The sequence below is a fragment of the Rhinatrema bivittatum genome, chromosome 3 (assembly GCF_901001135.1).
Source record: "Rhinatrema bivittatum chromosome 3, aRhiBiv1.1, whole genome shotgun sequence".
Classification (NCBI taxonomy): domain Eukaryota; kingdom Metazoa; phylum Chordata; class Amphibia; order Gymnophiona; family Rhinatrematidae; genus Rhinatrema; species Rhinatrema bivittatum.
Genome location: NC_042617.1, coordinates 512,231,101 through 512,247,737, shown reverse-complemented (window position 1 = coordinate 512,247,737; position 16,637 = coordinate 512,231,101). Strand labels below are relative to the sequence as shown.

The 16,637-nt window shown below is 43.8% G+C and overlaps 1 protein-coding gene across 3 annotated transcripts in view; it reads right to left on the bottom strand.

The window, feature by feature from the left end:
- The window catches only part of NCOA1 (nuclear receptor coactivator 1), a 1,093,244-nt gene that overhangs the window by 603,411 nt on the left and 473,196 nt on the right, over window positions 1-16,637 (bottom strand). For all 3 annotated transcript variants that reach the window (XM_029596190.1, XM_029596192.1, XM_029596191.1), the window contains exon 7: window positions 13,459-13,625. In XM_029596190.1, the coding sequence (XP_029452050.1) occupies window positions 13,459-13,625 (167 nt within the window). The remainder of the gene's footprint in view (window positions 1-13,458; window positions 13,626-16,637) is intronic.

Below are 16,637 nucleotides of genomic sequence, written 5' to 3'. Positions count from 1 at the left end.
CCTGCTACACCTGGTTGGTGGTCTCCCATCATGAGACCTTCTTCCTCCAAGGCAGCACCAGGGCTGCCAGTCTGAAGTTGGGACTTGACTACTATGTCCCTGAAGGTCTCATCTATATACCTCTCTGTCTGCCTCAGCTCCTCCAGGTCTGCCACTCTACACTCCAGAGATCGGACTCGTTCTCTGAGAGCCAGGAGCTCTTTGCATCGCATGCACATGTACAACTTCTCACTGGTGGGTAAAAAATCATACATGTGACACTCTATGCAAAAGACTGGGAAGCCCCCCTCTTGCTGCTGGACTGCTGCCTTCATCTCAATTTTGATCAGTTCCTAGTTAAGTTTTAGGTTGCTATGGGAGTAGGAATGTGTCTAACTTCTTTTAAATGTATTAGTGAATTCACTATGTGTCTGGTAGTGGCCTACCGGGGTCTGATCGAATTCTCAATAAAGCTTTTGTTTGATTTTTTTTTTTTTTTTGTGAAAGTGGCACCTGCTTATAAATTAAGGGATATGCTTGGTTGACTCGTGCTCCCTCGCCGTCAGTCAAAAACCTGTAGTCGGGGTTTTCTGGGGTGCAGGTTGAAGCCTAGGTGCTCGTTGCTGATGACAGTGGTCCCTGGAGCTAGTACGTGGCATGCAAGCTCGAGAGGCTGGAGGATTATATTTCCTCTGTCCGTGGAAGGACTTCTTGGAACTTGGCGTGGAAGATTTCCTGGCAGAAGAAGCTTTGGAAGCGCTAGTGGAGAGCTGTTGGAGGGTTTCCTGGTGGTCCTGTTGCTTAGGTAGGGTACCTAACAGGATGTCCAGACGCTTGAGCAGAAGTGCAAGAATAGACAGCGAAGGCTCCGGCATGGGGGCTGGTGACACAGGTGGCTCGATGCTCCGTAGAGCTTTGAGCACCGCGGTCTGCACCCTGTGGTCCAACTCCTCCTGAAAGTCCAGTGAGGTGAACAAAAAGAGGGTTACGAGGCATCACCAGCTCTTCCTCAGTTCTCCAAGGAGGCACAGTGCCCGGCACAGATATCAGTGGGGAATGCCTGCAATGGGACTCCCAGATATGTTAGAGGGTTGGGCCTCCGAAGCACAGGGTCACTTCGGTGGCGGTACAGCAGCCGCCGGTACCACACCAGAACTGGAACTGCTCGCTGATAAGAGACCAGTGTCGATGCTTGCGGGATCTCCCACGGTGCTCGGGGGTCATCTGATCACACAGCTGACACCCTCGTCTATCATGCGAAGCCCCCAGGCAGATCCTGCAAACCTCATGTGGATCCGTGATGGACATGGTCCATGGGCACAGGGTGCACCGACAAAAACCAAACATCGCTATGACAAAAAATATCCGAAGTGCGGTCGATGACCGGCGGCCACCGGGTAGCAGGATGCCGGAAATCGACTGCGGAGAAGCAGGGAAAACGCTTTTTAACCTACTGCGCCGAGGAGGCACCGACCACAAAGAGAAATAGACGATGGGTCAGGAAAAAAATTCACTTTCCAAGCACAAAAGGCAAAAATGAAGAAGAGCTCCTCAAACCGTGAGGCAACTGCACCGCAGAAAAAGAGAGACTGAAGGGGGACCTTGTGTGGACGCGCGGATAGTGGCATGCTGAGCATGCTCAGTGTGCAAGTCAAAGCTTCTAGAAACTTTGACAAAAGTTTTCTGTGCCAAGCTCCATCTGTGTTGTCACCCATCTGTGAGGACTACCATCTTGCTTGTCCTAGGAGAATATCAGAAACACTGTCCCCCACTAGTAAGCATCAGGCTCAGTATCACCCCCTTCCATGTGAATTCATTTACTAGAACAGTTATCCATGCAAAGAATCCAGGACCTTCTGGTTTCTAGAAGACATTACAATCGGGATGTCCCAAGCAACATCCAGCAGATTGAAATTTGCTAACAGTATTTCCCCTTTCATAGCAAATTTGTGAAAATTCACCATTAAATCTCTATTTTTTCTGTCTGCAATGGAAATTTGTATACTACACCAAGATAAAAAAGATATGCCATTCTCTCTTTCTAGATTAACCCACAGTGCTGCCTCCTTCCCTCATAAGCCTTGGAATTTTGTTGCTTTAATATGTTTTTATATATGGTGCCACTCCTCCTCCCTTCCTTCCTATCCAGTCCTTCCCGAACAGACTGTAGCTTGGTAAAACTATGTCCTACTCACGAATTTCTGTGTACTACGTCTCCATGACAGCCACTACATCAAAGTCAGCTTCTTCTATGACTGTCTCTAGATCCAGGACCATATTTCTCATACTGTTTGGCTGATGCAATATTGTGCGCTCAGACTAGCACACAGGTTAACCCGTAGTTGGATGTGCATTTTCGACGCACATCCATAACCCCTATGCAATAAAGGGATTAGCGCATCCAAAACGAGCATCCAAACTAGCGCATGGCTAATAGCGCTCATCACATGTAAATGCCACGTTGATGAGGCTATTATCTATTCCCCTCCTTATGTAAAAAAATTAATGTGTGCCCGACACGCACATTTTTATTCTCAAAAATTAACGCCAGCCCCAGAGCTGGCGTTAAATCTTGAGAAGCCCCAAAAGTTCACAGAAAAGCAGAAAATACTGCTTTTCAGTAGTTCCTACGAATTAATATCGTGGAGATATTAAGTCAGAAAAACTGAAAAAGGAGTAACATTAAAAAAAAAGTCTTGCCAGCAATCAGGTTAGGAAAATAGACGCTCAATTAACGAGCGTCCATTTTGCTAACGCGTGATTGTGCACAGATTAGGAAAACAGACACTCGTAAAATTGAGCGTCCATTTTCCTAACCCCCGCACAGCCACTTCTCTTGGGCACCTGATGCTGAGGAGGCGCTAGAGATGCACAATTTCCCCTAGTGCCTCCTTTTTAATGCAGCAGCTCATTTGCCTATTGCACTGCGCACCTAAAAAAGGAGGATGGGTGCATGTTAGAAAAGCGAGTGCTCATTCATAAGTGCCCATTTTTCACACACCAATATTGCATTGGCTTATATGAGCATTAGTGTACATAGCTTTCCAGATGTTGCCCTTTTCCCAATTCTATATAAGTGTTTAATGTTTTACTTACCTGAGGAGTTCTCTTATTAAAGGGCTTTATTCACCTATCCGTGAATATTCTAGTTTAGAGACCAGTCAATTCTACAGCAAAACTTATTCTTTTACTTGCCTTTGCTAATTTAAAGAATCTCGACTTGAGACAGTGAAAAAAAAAATTATGCAGAAACCATGTTGACTCTAATCCTAAAAGTTGTGTGAAACAGTCTGGAAATCAGTTGTCTGGCCCATTCCTCTGGCTACCTTGCTGCTTGTATTGCTATCTTGGCATGCAAATGTAAAATTGCTGCCATAATCATGAAAATGTCAGCTGTGCCAACTGTTCCTTACTAACACTGGAGAGCATCCAGACCTGGCAAACCATCCTTAAAGCATTTGTTTCACGTTTTAAATAACAGGAACCAAAAATGCTGGGCTAAGGTTCAACTGATTAATGCTAATCCATTTACATGTTTTGTTATTTTTCCCTATTCTTGGCTTTTCCTCATATTTTTATGTCATTTTGTGGTACAAAAATTAGTTAGGTCTTGCATACAGGGAGTAAGATAAACATGAACTCTTAGGTTTTTAGGCCAGATAAACATGAAATAGGCGAAGAAGCAGACAACTCCCACTGTCAAATAAATCTGTTCCAACAAAGGTTGAGCTGCGACTTGTTTCCATCCATTACAGGCTTATACCTGCTGGCTCCCACACTTCAATAATTTGCCCAGGATTCTGATATGCACTCTTATGAATTTCATTAAGTGATTTGCAAGGGGCTTTCTCACTTCACAAGGTCTTACAGAAATTATCAGATATCAAACAAGAACTTATGAAATGTAACTAAGGATACACACTTCCATTAGAGATATATTTTTAAAAAATTTTAAAAACCTGGATTATTAAAATGCTTGTAAATATTTTGAGAAGATTCAAATCTTATATGGGGCCCTTACACAGTGGAAAAGAATGATGTGGTTAAAAGATCTGAATTAACTATTTTGACTTCAAAGTGTACTGAACTCATTTCCCAAAAAAGAGAGGATCCCAATAAAATATATATAGAGAAAGTGCTTCAATTCATTTAGTGCAAAGTGTTATGCACACTGCCCACGGGTCCCCCCGCGAGCAGGCTCCACTCACCTCGCTTCTGCTGCTGCCTGGTGTGGCTGAACGCCGCCGAGGTTGGGCCTCCTCACGTGGCCGGAGCCGCGGACTCTGCCTTCCGCTGCGGCCCGGAGGCTGCCCTGGTGCTCTGTCTTCACCGCGGCCGGAGCTGCAGACTTCTTTGCTCTCCTACGCAGCACGGAGCCGCCGCCGACGTCCCTGTGATCTTCGCGGCCAGAGGCCGCAAGTCCCAGCCTACATTGGCGGCTGGAGCCAACCCTGGGGCCTCCTGCAGCGGCTGGAGCCACTGCCGTCTTCGGGGCCTGCCTTCAGGGCCAGCCCTGATCCTGCATTGAGGACGTCAGTGCAGGACCGCTGTCCACAGTCCTGCACAGCCAGCTTCCTGCTTTCTCTAGGTGCGCGGCTGCGCCTCTCTTCTATATTTAAAGGGCCCACAGCCAGATATGCCCTGGGCCCCACCTAGTGACTGTTTCCTGTCGCAGCCCTATAAAAGGGCTGGTTTTGCAATTGCTCTTGGCTTTGTGTTCTGTTGAGACTGGGGTGTTTTAGTGTGCCCTTGGGCCTCAGCCCAACCCCAGACGGATCCAGGACTGAACCAAGGGTTGGCGACGTGTCCCAGGAAGGCAGAGACACGGTCTTACCCTCTGCCGGGCCTGCAAGCTCCCAGCGCCAACAACATGATGATGTTGGTAGGAGAACGGTCCTCTGACCGTTCCGAGCCCTTTCGGACCTGCTGCTTGAATCGGCATGGAGCAGCAGGCCGCCTGAGGATAAGGGCAGATGGAGGCCTTGACACGAAGACATGACACCAAGGTTGATGCAACGGCATCACAGACGAGGGTTGAAGCGAAGACATGACACCAGGGCTGTTGAAGACATGACACCAGGCCTTTGAAGACATGACACCAGGGCTGATGCAATGGCATCAGAGGCAAGACAAGGAACCTGAAGTCCAGATGAGACGAGAAGCTGGGCAGGTAGACTTTAGCACTGTCTCTCAGGGTGCCCTACTTAGCCCACCTTCACGGGCGGACTCAATGGGCTGGTCGCGGACCACCCTGTCCCACTACGCGCCCTACACAGCCCAAGGAGGCTGGTCACGGACCATGAGGAGAGCGGGACAAGCGCAGGGAAGAATCCAGCCGAGGCAGAACTTCGACGATGGAGCCAGATGTCATCCGAAGCACCACAAAGGCTGGCAGGTCAAGACGGCTCAGGATCACAGGACACCAGTCCACTGCCGGCATCTCTCATGACGAAGCTGCGTCACCCGGAGATCCACGGCCGGCAGAATAGAAGGCTCCGGAGCAAGAACGAACACCAAGGAGGGCTAGAACACCAGGACGCGAGACATCAGGAGATGAGACACCAGGACACCTGGACGGGGACCTCAGGCAATCAAGACATGGCATGACGAGCCAAGACGAGACGAGGAGCTCCACGAAGAAGACAGAAGACCTGACTGAGCTCTGGCAGGCAGGAGCTTCCAGGACAAAAGACACTCCGATGCAAGGCGGATCCATCACCGGAACACGTTACTGAACACATGGCCTTGCATTCTGTTGAGACGGGTGTTTTGTGTGCCCATGGGCTTCAGCCCGACCCCAGACGGATCCAGGACAGAACCGAGGGTTGGCGACGTGTCCCAGCGAGGCAGAAACACGGTCTTACCCTCTGCCGGGCCTGCAAGCTCCCAGCGCCAACAACATGATAATATTGGTAGGAGAACGGTCCTCCGACCGTTCCAAGCCCTTTCGGACCTGCTGCTTGAATCGGCATGGAGCAGCAGGCCGCCTGAGGATGAGGGCAGATGGAGGCCTTGACGCGAAGACATGACACCAAGGTTGATGCAACGGCATCACAGACGAGGGTTGAAGCGAAGACATGACAACAGACACAACATCCCTGGTGTCATGTCTTCAATAACCTTGGTGCTGTGTCTTCGCTTCAACCCTTGTCTGTGATGCCGTTTCATCAACCTTGGTGTCATGTCTTCGTGTCAAGGCCTCCATCTGCCCTCATCCTCAGGCCGGCCTGCTGCTCCATGCCGATTCAAGTGGCAGGTCCGAAAGGGCTCGGAGCGGTCGGAGGACCGTTCTCCTACCAACATCATCATGTTGTTGGCGCTGAGAGCTTGCAGGACCGGCAGAGGGTAAGACCGTGTCTCTGCCTTCCTGGGACAGGTCGCCAACCCTCGGTTCAGTCCTGGATCCGTCTGGGGTCTGGCTGAGCCCCAAGGGCACACTAAAACACCCCCATCTCAACACAAAGTAAAAATATATATCTTTAAAAGGATTTCTACATTTTGTGTGCAATTTTCAAACTGCCCACAATGATGCAAATTTCACAGTCACTTTTTATCTAGGTAGTTGCATCAATTTTCAAAGTCAAAGTACATGCATATTTTCATTCTGAAAAATGGACTCAGACAAAATATCCACAAATATTTTGTATCTGCTTTTTCTGCAGATTATTTTCCTTGGGAAAAGTATGCATGTAGATATGAAAATGTGATCTATATTATTTTCCTCCCCCAATCTAAATACACCCCTGGGAATGCGGACTCCTAATGTGGCAAATAGTGTGCACATTGTGGAACACCAGATGTACTTTTAGCAGGGTACAGGCTAGGAAACTTTTAGATTTAGATAAAGGATTTTGAAAATTGTCCTCCCCATAAGTATCAAGAAATCAGAATATACAGAACTGAGAATATAAACACTGCAAATAAACTAATTTATAGTTTAAGTACAGGATACAGAAAAAGGCTACAATATGCACATTTTTTGTCCTATGAAGGCCAACCCTTTCACAAGTACAAGTTCAGACATAAGCCCAATCAGTTATCAATTTTGTAATACATATATAGAAAACATCTGATTGTAAGCATCAGAAACCAACCAAAGCCCTCTATTTATTCACACAGCACGTACAACACAAGCACCAGCCAAGTAACCTTCTTCATACTATCCTGTTGGTATGCTTTAATCGTAACCTAGAGCCGGTGTGCTCAAACTGGTCCTATGCCCCCCCCCCCCCGCCCCCGCCAGCCAGTCGGAATTTCAAGCTATCCCTAATGATTAGCATGAGATTTATTTGCATGCATATTCATTAGGGATAGCCTGAAAACACGACTGGCTGAGGGGGCCCATAGGATTGGTCTGAGCATCCCTGACCCACAGCAGCACTTCCCAAATTTTTATACAATAGGACTAAACTTTAATACTTGAAAATTCACAATATCCCAGATGACATCTCATCCCCTTCCCTACTCCTTTCTCATACTCTCCCAAAGCAGAAAAGCAGCAGCAATGGATCTGTGAGTCAGTGTTGACCATAGATCCTGACCCTCTGGATGAGTTTCCAGAAGGGGTGGGACCCAAGAATGTATGCAGGTTCACAGGTCTCACTGTTACTGCTGGTTGTAGGCCAAGCCGAAGTCTAAGGAGAGGAGGGAGAAGGGTTGAGGACAAATAGAAACAATGTTTCTTCTTACCCCGTTCACCCATTTTTTTTTAACTTCATTTGGAGTCATGACCTATAGTTTAGAACCACTGCTACCTGTAAGAGTAAATCAGTCTCAATGCCTGTGCAATATTTGGCCTCTCTACTGAGATTGCCAACAAGGCTAAAGTGTGAGGTGATTTTAATGATGTAGGCAACTGTTCTCTGGGAACTGGACTGAGACTACCAACTAATTTCACATCAGTTACTAAGCAGCACTCAGATGATGACAAGTTTTGGTCATTACTGACTTTATATGGATTTGATTTCACAGAAACATAGAAATGATGGCAGAAAATCCAGCCTGCCCAGGAAGCTTATGGTAGTATCGGCCATACAAGTCACCCCCCATACTTAGTTTCCCAGTTTGCCATCACCTCTTGCCACTGAAGCAGAGAGCAATGTTGGACTTGCATCAAAAGTTTCAGGCTTCTTGGTTAAGGTTAGTAACAGCTATATCAGCAAGTGGAGAAGGTACAGAGAAGGGCTACCAAAATGATAAGGGGAATGGAACAGCTCCCCTATGAGGAAAGACTAAAGAGGTTAGGACTTTTCAGCTTGGAGAAGAGACGGCTGAGGGGGGATATGATAACTAATCGGAGAAAGTTCTTTTTTACTCAATACACAATTAAACTCTGGAATTTGTTGCCAGAGGATGTGGTTAGTGCAGTTAGTATAGCTGTGTTTAAAAAAGGATTGGATACGTTCTTGGAGGAGAGGTCCATTACCAGCTGTTAATTAAGTTGACTTAGAAAATAGCCACTGCTATTACTAGCAACGGTAACATGGAATAGACTTAGTTCTTGGGTACTTGCCAGGTTCTTATGGCCTGGATTGGCCACTGTTGGAAACAGGATGCTGGGCTTGATGGACCCTTGGTCTGACCCAGTTTGGCATGTTCTTATGTTCTTACCCCCATGCTTATTTGTTTCCCCAAGACTTAAGAAGAGAAGCTGATATTAACATTTTAGGAAAAAAGTGAAAGCCTTGTATTTTACGGAAGCTTTTGGAATATATAAGTACACTAGCGGACCCCTGCCACGCGTTGCAGTGGCTGAGTCAGATTCTTTGCCCTCCCTGCCCCTTCCCCTTGCTCATTTAGCTCAGTCACTCATCCTCTTCCCCCTTGGTCATTCCCCCCCACCTTCCCTCCCCTTGTCCCCACTCCAACTCTGTCCCTTCACACTCACCTCTCCCCTCATTCTCCCTCCCCTCACTGTCACCTCAGTGACTCCCCACCTGGTGAGGGCTGTTTTGCAACCTTTTGGAGATGGTGCACATTTTGTGTATGTGGTTTGTGTGTGCCCTCCCCCTTTGCACCCCAAAGTAATCCCCACAGAAACGTTGGTTTATATAAACCTCCCCCACCAGGCCGGCGAAATAGACTAACCCACAAGAGTTGCAGAATCTCGGAACTGACCCCTGCCCCCCCCCCCCCTCCGAATATGGACGCAAGAACATCCCCACGCCCCCCCCACAGGCCCGACGATACCTTTAAAAAATGGTATTCGGTGGAGCGGGCGTTCGTTCCAGCATGGAAGTAATGGCGCCGGGCCCTCAAGGTGGAGCAATGGGAGCGGTAGTCTTGCTCAGATAGTAAGGGCGAAGGTGCGCCGGTTGCCAGTTGCCAGTTCAGAAAATGGCGTTGACGGACCCTCGCCCTTACTATGTCACATGAGCTACTGCCGCTATTGGCATTCCTGAGTGTCCTAGTAAGGGAAAGAGCCGTCGGCGCCATTTTGATTGCTGGCAGCCGACAGCCGTAGTGTATGCGATGTGTCTCGGAGTGGTGTTGCCCCCTCCCGCTGGAGCAGCCCGAACTATTCTGCAGTTTTCCGTGCGTTCGGAGGTTGAGGGCAGTAAGTAGAAAAGTCATGTGCGTGAGGGGTGTGAGGAGGGTGTTTGTGTGTGAGTTTGTAGGGTGTGGGAATTGAAAACATGTGGCATGTGAGTGGCCTCCCAGTGTAGCATGCTGGGTATTTAGTAGGTTTTTGTGTGTTTTTTGAGGGTGTGTGAAATAAGTACAATTGGCATGTGTGCGGGGGGTGTGTGAGGAGGGTGGATTTGTGTCTGCTCGGAGGGTGTGTGAATCGCAAACATTGGTCAAGTGTGTGTGGGGTGTGAGCGTTTGTGCAAGGTGTAAGAGCTTCTGCTTACATCCACCAGATGTCGCTGTTTTGTGGAACCAAATTTTAAAACTTTTTTACCAGCCCCCGGAGTGACATATATGTAATGTAATGTAAGTGTAGAAGATCCTTGCCGTATGTGAGGTGAAACTTGTGTCCAAATTTGAACGCCATCGGTTAAGTGGTTGCTGACATTAGCGATTTGGTACAAACTATTTAACATTTTTATTTATATAGATTTTATTGGATTCTTTTACTATTTTATTGTCTCATTTTGTTGTTTGATTATAATTTATGAATGTTGACTGTAATTAACTTTGAAAAGTTATTGGGAATGTGCAGAATATAAAAAATGTGTAAATAAATAAAATTGGGCCTTTAAATCAAAAGTAGAAAGTTCCATAGTTCTATATCATTCCCTTGAGCCATTCAGTCTCCTAAGCACAATCAGTTCTCAATTCCAAAGATTCTTACTTCATCCTTCAATAAACCCAATTAGAGCTTGCAACCTTTGTACTGGTTCTGGTAGCAGTTATTTAACTGTTAAAAGTCAATTTGTTTCTAATAAGTTCCCAATAAAATTATGTGTCATTTCTGATTCTCCATTTACCGGTAATTCTCTAAATATCTGTGTGTACAAACTTTTATCATACAGCAGAATTTATCAATTAGAATACTTGACATACATGATTTCATCATTTATCCTGCATACACTGTTTTCTTGCAGAACTACCACGATCTCCAAGATGAAATATGCTATTTTCTTTTTTCCATTATAGCATGTACTGATGTGCAATAACAGGAGAGAAATCATATAGTGATATCAAATGATCTCAAGGTTGCCGAACAATGTTCAAAAGCTGAGGCAAAACAGTGAGATATAAACAGCAAAACAAAGGAGATTGTAATACCTCAGTATAAATCATTGTGAAAATTGTGGTGGACCATGCACATAACCCTGAAGGAGTGAGAGGGTTAACAAATAACTGAAATTAACTGAAAAAGAAAAAGATGTAACACCCTGAACAAAGTGAGATGAAGGCCATATCTTCAGTGATTATGGACAATTTTGCTTGAGAAAAGTAGTATAAGTGCTTATAATTCAGTATAAACAGTCATGAGAATACCAAGACAAGGAAAATAAGCACATGGAATGAAGGTGGATAAAGTTGGAAAACACAAACCAGCAAGCTAATCAAGAAGGAAACCACATGCAAGCAAGTAATTACCCTAAAGCAGAGGATGAGAATTTGTAGCAGAAAGAAATCTAGATTAGGAGCTATTAAACAGATGAGAACTTTTGTATATATCTGTACCATATCTCTGCCACAACTGTGCTGGCCAGCCAGTGCTTTCTGAAATAAAGATTATAATATTCTGAAGTAGCCAGAGGATCAAGAGGATTTCCTTACCTATTAGGAAAGATCTGAGAGAAGATTCTGGCCATATACTTAAACATCTGCAGTCAATATATTACATGCAATGCAGAACAGCTTGAGCAGAGTTCCAGGTGATCATTCTACCTGTAACATTTTCATCAAACAGAGCTACAACCCATAATGATGAGTTACTACATCTGATGCCATGACCTTTATCAGTTACCAAATTCAATCCTGGGATCGGAATTTGTGCTTTTGTCAATAAGCACATTGGTCAGTGGGCTTAAAATATTTGTATCAATACAGTATGTATATTCTTTTTCCTAGTTCATCTTCAGATACCAAGAACTTGAGGACAGCAACCTAATCTTGATACACTACTATAGCTTTGAGTGAATTTGAGGTATCATCAGTAATTTCTGTTTTGTCCAAGTAAATACAACAAAAAATATTTATGCTTAGAAAGCAGTTCTTTTGAGAGGGATGCCTCATTCTAAAATTCCTAGTTCCATTATAAAATTCCTTAGACACTGAAACTGACTCCTATGAAATTGCTATGAAATTCTGTAAGGCAGAGCACCACGCAAAATGTCTGAATAATACCTGAATTAAGCAGACTGTAAGAGTTTCATTAGGAACAATAAAATCCCTGATGCAACCACTGGAAGACGAAACACTGGTCATGTTGGATTGCCCTCATGTCCAACATGAGCAATATTGGATATTTTTTATATGGCCACAGTTATACCAAAGAGATTGAATGTAGAAGTGGAATGGAGTCACTGTTTTTAAAGGTGGACTCTGGTTGATGTTCTTAACAGCTGTCATTAGTTTAATTGCATGTTAAACATGTAGCTGAGCTAAAGTATTACACATAGGGGCAGATTTTCAAAGGCTATGCGCGTAACCCGAGAAAATCTGCCCCTACGCGCGCCGAGCCTATTTTGCATAGGCTTGGCGGCGCATGCAAGCCCCGGGATGCTCGTATGTCTCGGGCTTGCAAAAAGGGGCGGTCCGGGGGCGGGGCCGAATCTTTTGGCACAGCGGCCTGTGCCAGGGGATGGCAAGCCGGCAGGCGTACCTCTGCGAGATAAGGTGGGGGGAGGGATTTAGGTAGCGCTGGGGGGTGGGTTAGAGCAAAAAAAAAGTTCCCTCCAAGGCCGCTCCAATTTCGGAGCGGCCTTGGAGGGAACGGGGAAAGCCATCAGGGCTCCCCTTGGACTCGGCGTGTGCAAGGTGCACAAGTGTGCACCCCCTTGCGCGTGCTGATCCCGGATTTTATAACATGCTTGCGGCAGTGCGCACATGTTATAAAATCGGGTGTACATTTGTGCGCGCCAGGTAGCATGCACAAATGTACCCCACGCGCTTAAAATTTAAAATCGGCCCCATAGTATATTTAAAATGCTCTGATGCTGCGGCACGGTGTAGCATTTTCATCCTTTGCTAGGCATGTACCAATGGAAGTTCTCAATGCCAGTAAGCTTATAGGTTTATTTAGTCCCAATATTCATGGGTCTTATTTTATCTCTCTGATTTCTTTCTTATTTATCTAAATGAGTGACACTTTTGCAGTGTCTATCCCTGATGCAAAGCCTTCTCGAAAAACAGCGTTATGTCGGGCTGCTGCCTGAGGTTTCTATGACTGGAGTGCTTCCTAAGGTCTCTGATTCAAGAACCACTGCTGCGACTGGATGATCAAAAAATAAGGGAGATAAGGAAAGTTACTGATTTTAGTTGCATAAGAAATAAAAAAAAAAAAAAAGAATTGGAGACCGATGATTATATATGACCCAGTGTATGAGTGAGAGCAAACAATCAGCTCCACACTTACAAGTGTTTTGATGGTCTATCACAGTGCGTTTATGATGTCTGTTTAACAAACAATATTAATTGTGTCATGAATGCTTGAACTTTGGGGACTAGTTCTAATCTTTGAGAGTGATATTGTGGAAGTGTTAGAAGGAAATGTTTGCATTTTTGCAGATGACACCAAGATGTTCAAGTGTGGGCATGCCTGAATGAGTAGAGAAAATGAAAACAATCTAAGAAAATTTGAGGAATGGTCAAAGATTTGTACGATACAGCTGGACCTCAAATATAAATCTCCTGGGTCAGCAAGATCCTAATAAAGTATCATCCTACTCATGATTATATGAATATTGCAGGCTCTACTAAGATAAGAAGTCATAAACCTAAATTTATTTCTATATTTAAACCAATATGCCCTCAAGCACTCAGTCTGAAATCAAATGTTTCAAAACATATGTGGTTTACCTTGTTCCATTCTCTTCATTTGCTGGATCTGGTCAACAGTCTTCCTTAGAATTTTGCATTTGTCTGGCTTCACACTCAGGCTGTCAATGTCTCCAATGTTTGCAGAGAGCAGTTCTGCCAGCTCTTCCAAGTACTTATTTTCCTGCTCCCTGCGGCGCTTTTCAGTGCTGCAATATACACATAAAAATAAAATAAAAATCCAATTCTCTGTTACTGTATTACTACAATAAGATGTTCATAAAAAAATGAAAAGACCAGCCACCAGCTTATCCAACTATAAGTAAACATTAGTAATTTATACCAAAGCAATGTTGATTTTCATTGTAAACTTTTATTAGTTTAAAATTACTCGATTCAACTTTATGATTAATTTCTGAAAACTGTAAAGTATTTACATATTAATGACTGATACACATTGCTAGTCCATTGGGTAACCTAAAACTCATCTATGGATTGAATCCATACAAAATACCAGATCTGGCAAAATCCAGCAATCACCATAAGTTCTTCTTTTTCTTCCAGCAAGACGATTGTAAAATTTGCTGTAGGGTCGAGGAAAATCTGTTATCTCTGATCAGCTGGCCACATAGCTATCAAAATTTATAGGGCTTTCTGTCACTAATCTGAGACTACTAGCAAATATAGAAATTGTCTGGTTTTAACTAAGAAATTACTATGTAGTCAACAAATTTCAGATATTTTTGCTACCCTAAAATATATCACTATATTTAGTCACAACAGAAATCTATTTTGGTTTGAAAAACAAAGAAATCAAAACACAAAAGAAAAAAGCCAATAAACAAAATTAAATATTTTTTTCTTCTCTTGTTTGATACAGTTTGTGCAACATTATTTGTTCCTTTTTAAGCTACATAAATTACATTTACGCATCAATTCAGAAGTGCAGATCTGGAAATTTCTAATTATGTTTTCACCCTGAATTTGCATATAACACACAAGCCAAACTCTTCAATACAACAGGTGTAACAATTTCAGACTTTCAAAGACTAATAACAGCAAATCAATTACCTGCTAAGAAGCAGATTTTCATTAGGAAATTAACAATGAAACAATGGGTATAATGGTAACTTTTGTAAGAAAATGACAGATGGGAATGGATTAATACATTTTCCTTCCAGCTCCTTCCAATTTCTAAAATATTTTGACTCTTTGTTCACTTAGTAACTTGCTTGTAGCATTTTTTGTCCTCCCTTATCATAAAGGAAATTAAATTAGCAGTGAGTGGTAGAAAGCTTTCCAAATCTGTCCTGGTGACCCCACACCCAGTTGTGTTTTCAGAAAATCCACAATGAATATGGATGAGAAATTAGCATACACTGTGGCTCATATTTATGTAAATTTATTTCTTGCCCATTCATTATCGATATTCTGAAAACCCAACTGGCTGTGGAAGTACCAGTACAGTTTTTGGAAGCGCTGAAATAACAGATTAGAAATTAAACTATTTTTGGGGGCCTCATGGGGCGTAACCAAGATGGCCGACCGAGTGGCAGCGTCTCTCTGAGGCTCTGGCTGATTCCAGATTTCTTTGTTGAAAATTTCAGTTCTACTTTGAATTATGCCCCACAAAGGGAAAGGCAGAGTGCGAGTTTACCCCACCGAATCCACTCTACCCTCAGACCAGAGATTGATCAGAGAGTTCGCTACTTCTGCCCGCCGACGTCGAGACAATTGCTGCAAGCTTCCTCCCCGGAATCCCCGGGAGCAACTGGAGAGCCCCGAAGAAATTCGGGTGAAGCAACCCAGTCGGGGGGTGCCGAAGGTGTGATTCCTCGGGAAGTGACGACTTCTACCCCCAAGAGCCAGGATGGAGGAGAAGGAGGGAAAGAAAGCGTGGATGACGCTGTGGTGAGGACTGAAGTGATTCTTGGAGCCAGTGGGGTGAGTCTGAAAGCACGCAGGATTGAAAAACCAGCAATTGTAACTTTAGACTCCATTTGGGAGCTTATAGCTGGAATGGATTTTAAGCTACAAGAGCAGTCTCTAAAGTTACAGGGAGTTTCAGCTAAACTTGACCTAGTAGCACATGACCACCAACAAATTTTACAAGAACAAGGAACTGTTATCCAAAAAGTAGAAACGGAGGTTAAAGAACTGAAAGAGGTTACTGCTGCCTTTTCAAGAGAAAGGCTAGCCACACTACGTAAAATGGAGTCATTAGAAAACTCTATCAGGCATCTGAACATACGTATGCTTAATTTCCCAGTGGTTAAAGACGAGTTATGTCTGGTAACCCTTAAGAAATACCTGGGAGATTTCTTGAAAATCCCTCAGGAGAAGATTCCAGTAATAAAAAAAGTGATACATTTGTCCCAAAGACAGGATAATACCAGAAATAATATTTTGGATAACTTGGCAAATCTGACACAATACCTGGAGGCTTCGGAAGTGGAGGTAACGAGGAGAGAGACACTTCTTGTAACTTTATTTTCTGAAGAAGATATAAATTTGATTATGCGTACCTATTACAAGAATTTGAGAGTTTCTTTTTGTGGTGGCCTGATAAGGATTTTCCCAGACCTTGCCAAAGCCACACAATTGCGCCGAAAGGCTTTTCTCCAGATGAAGCCCGAGGTTACGGCTTTGGGCGCAAGTTTCATTGTGAAATATCCTTGCAAATGTGTTGTAGGTTGGCATGGCTCTACATATATTTTCTTCGATATACCTCAACTTAGAGATTTCTTAAGTGCTAGAAATCCAGTAACAGTAGTAACAACATGACGGATTAATATATAAGAAGCCGCCACTCGATTGATCATTATTTGTTGTATTTCTTATATGAGAACTCCTCAGTGATTTCTGTTACTCCCCCCCCCCCCCCCTCCATTATTACCTCTATAATGTATCAGTGCTAAAGATAGAAGGTTCTGTGTAGACAATGTTAATTTCAATGTATGTACATTGAGTTGTTTCCAATTGTATTAGCACTTATATTTCAAGATGGCAAAGAATATATTTGTTATTGAAAAATTTGAAAAGTTTAATAAAATATAATTTAAAAAAAATAAATAAATAAAAAAGAAATTAAACTATTTTTAAAAACCATACAGGATTAAACAAATTATAGTCCATCATCATACAGGTCCACCTTTTGCATCCTAGGATATGATTTGCCACATCAGACTTGCTAGACCATTTTTTTCCTTCAAAGTTAAGGG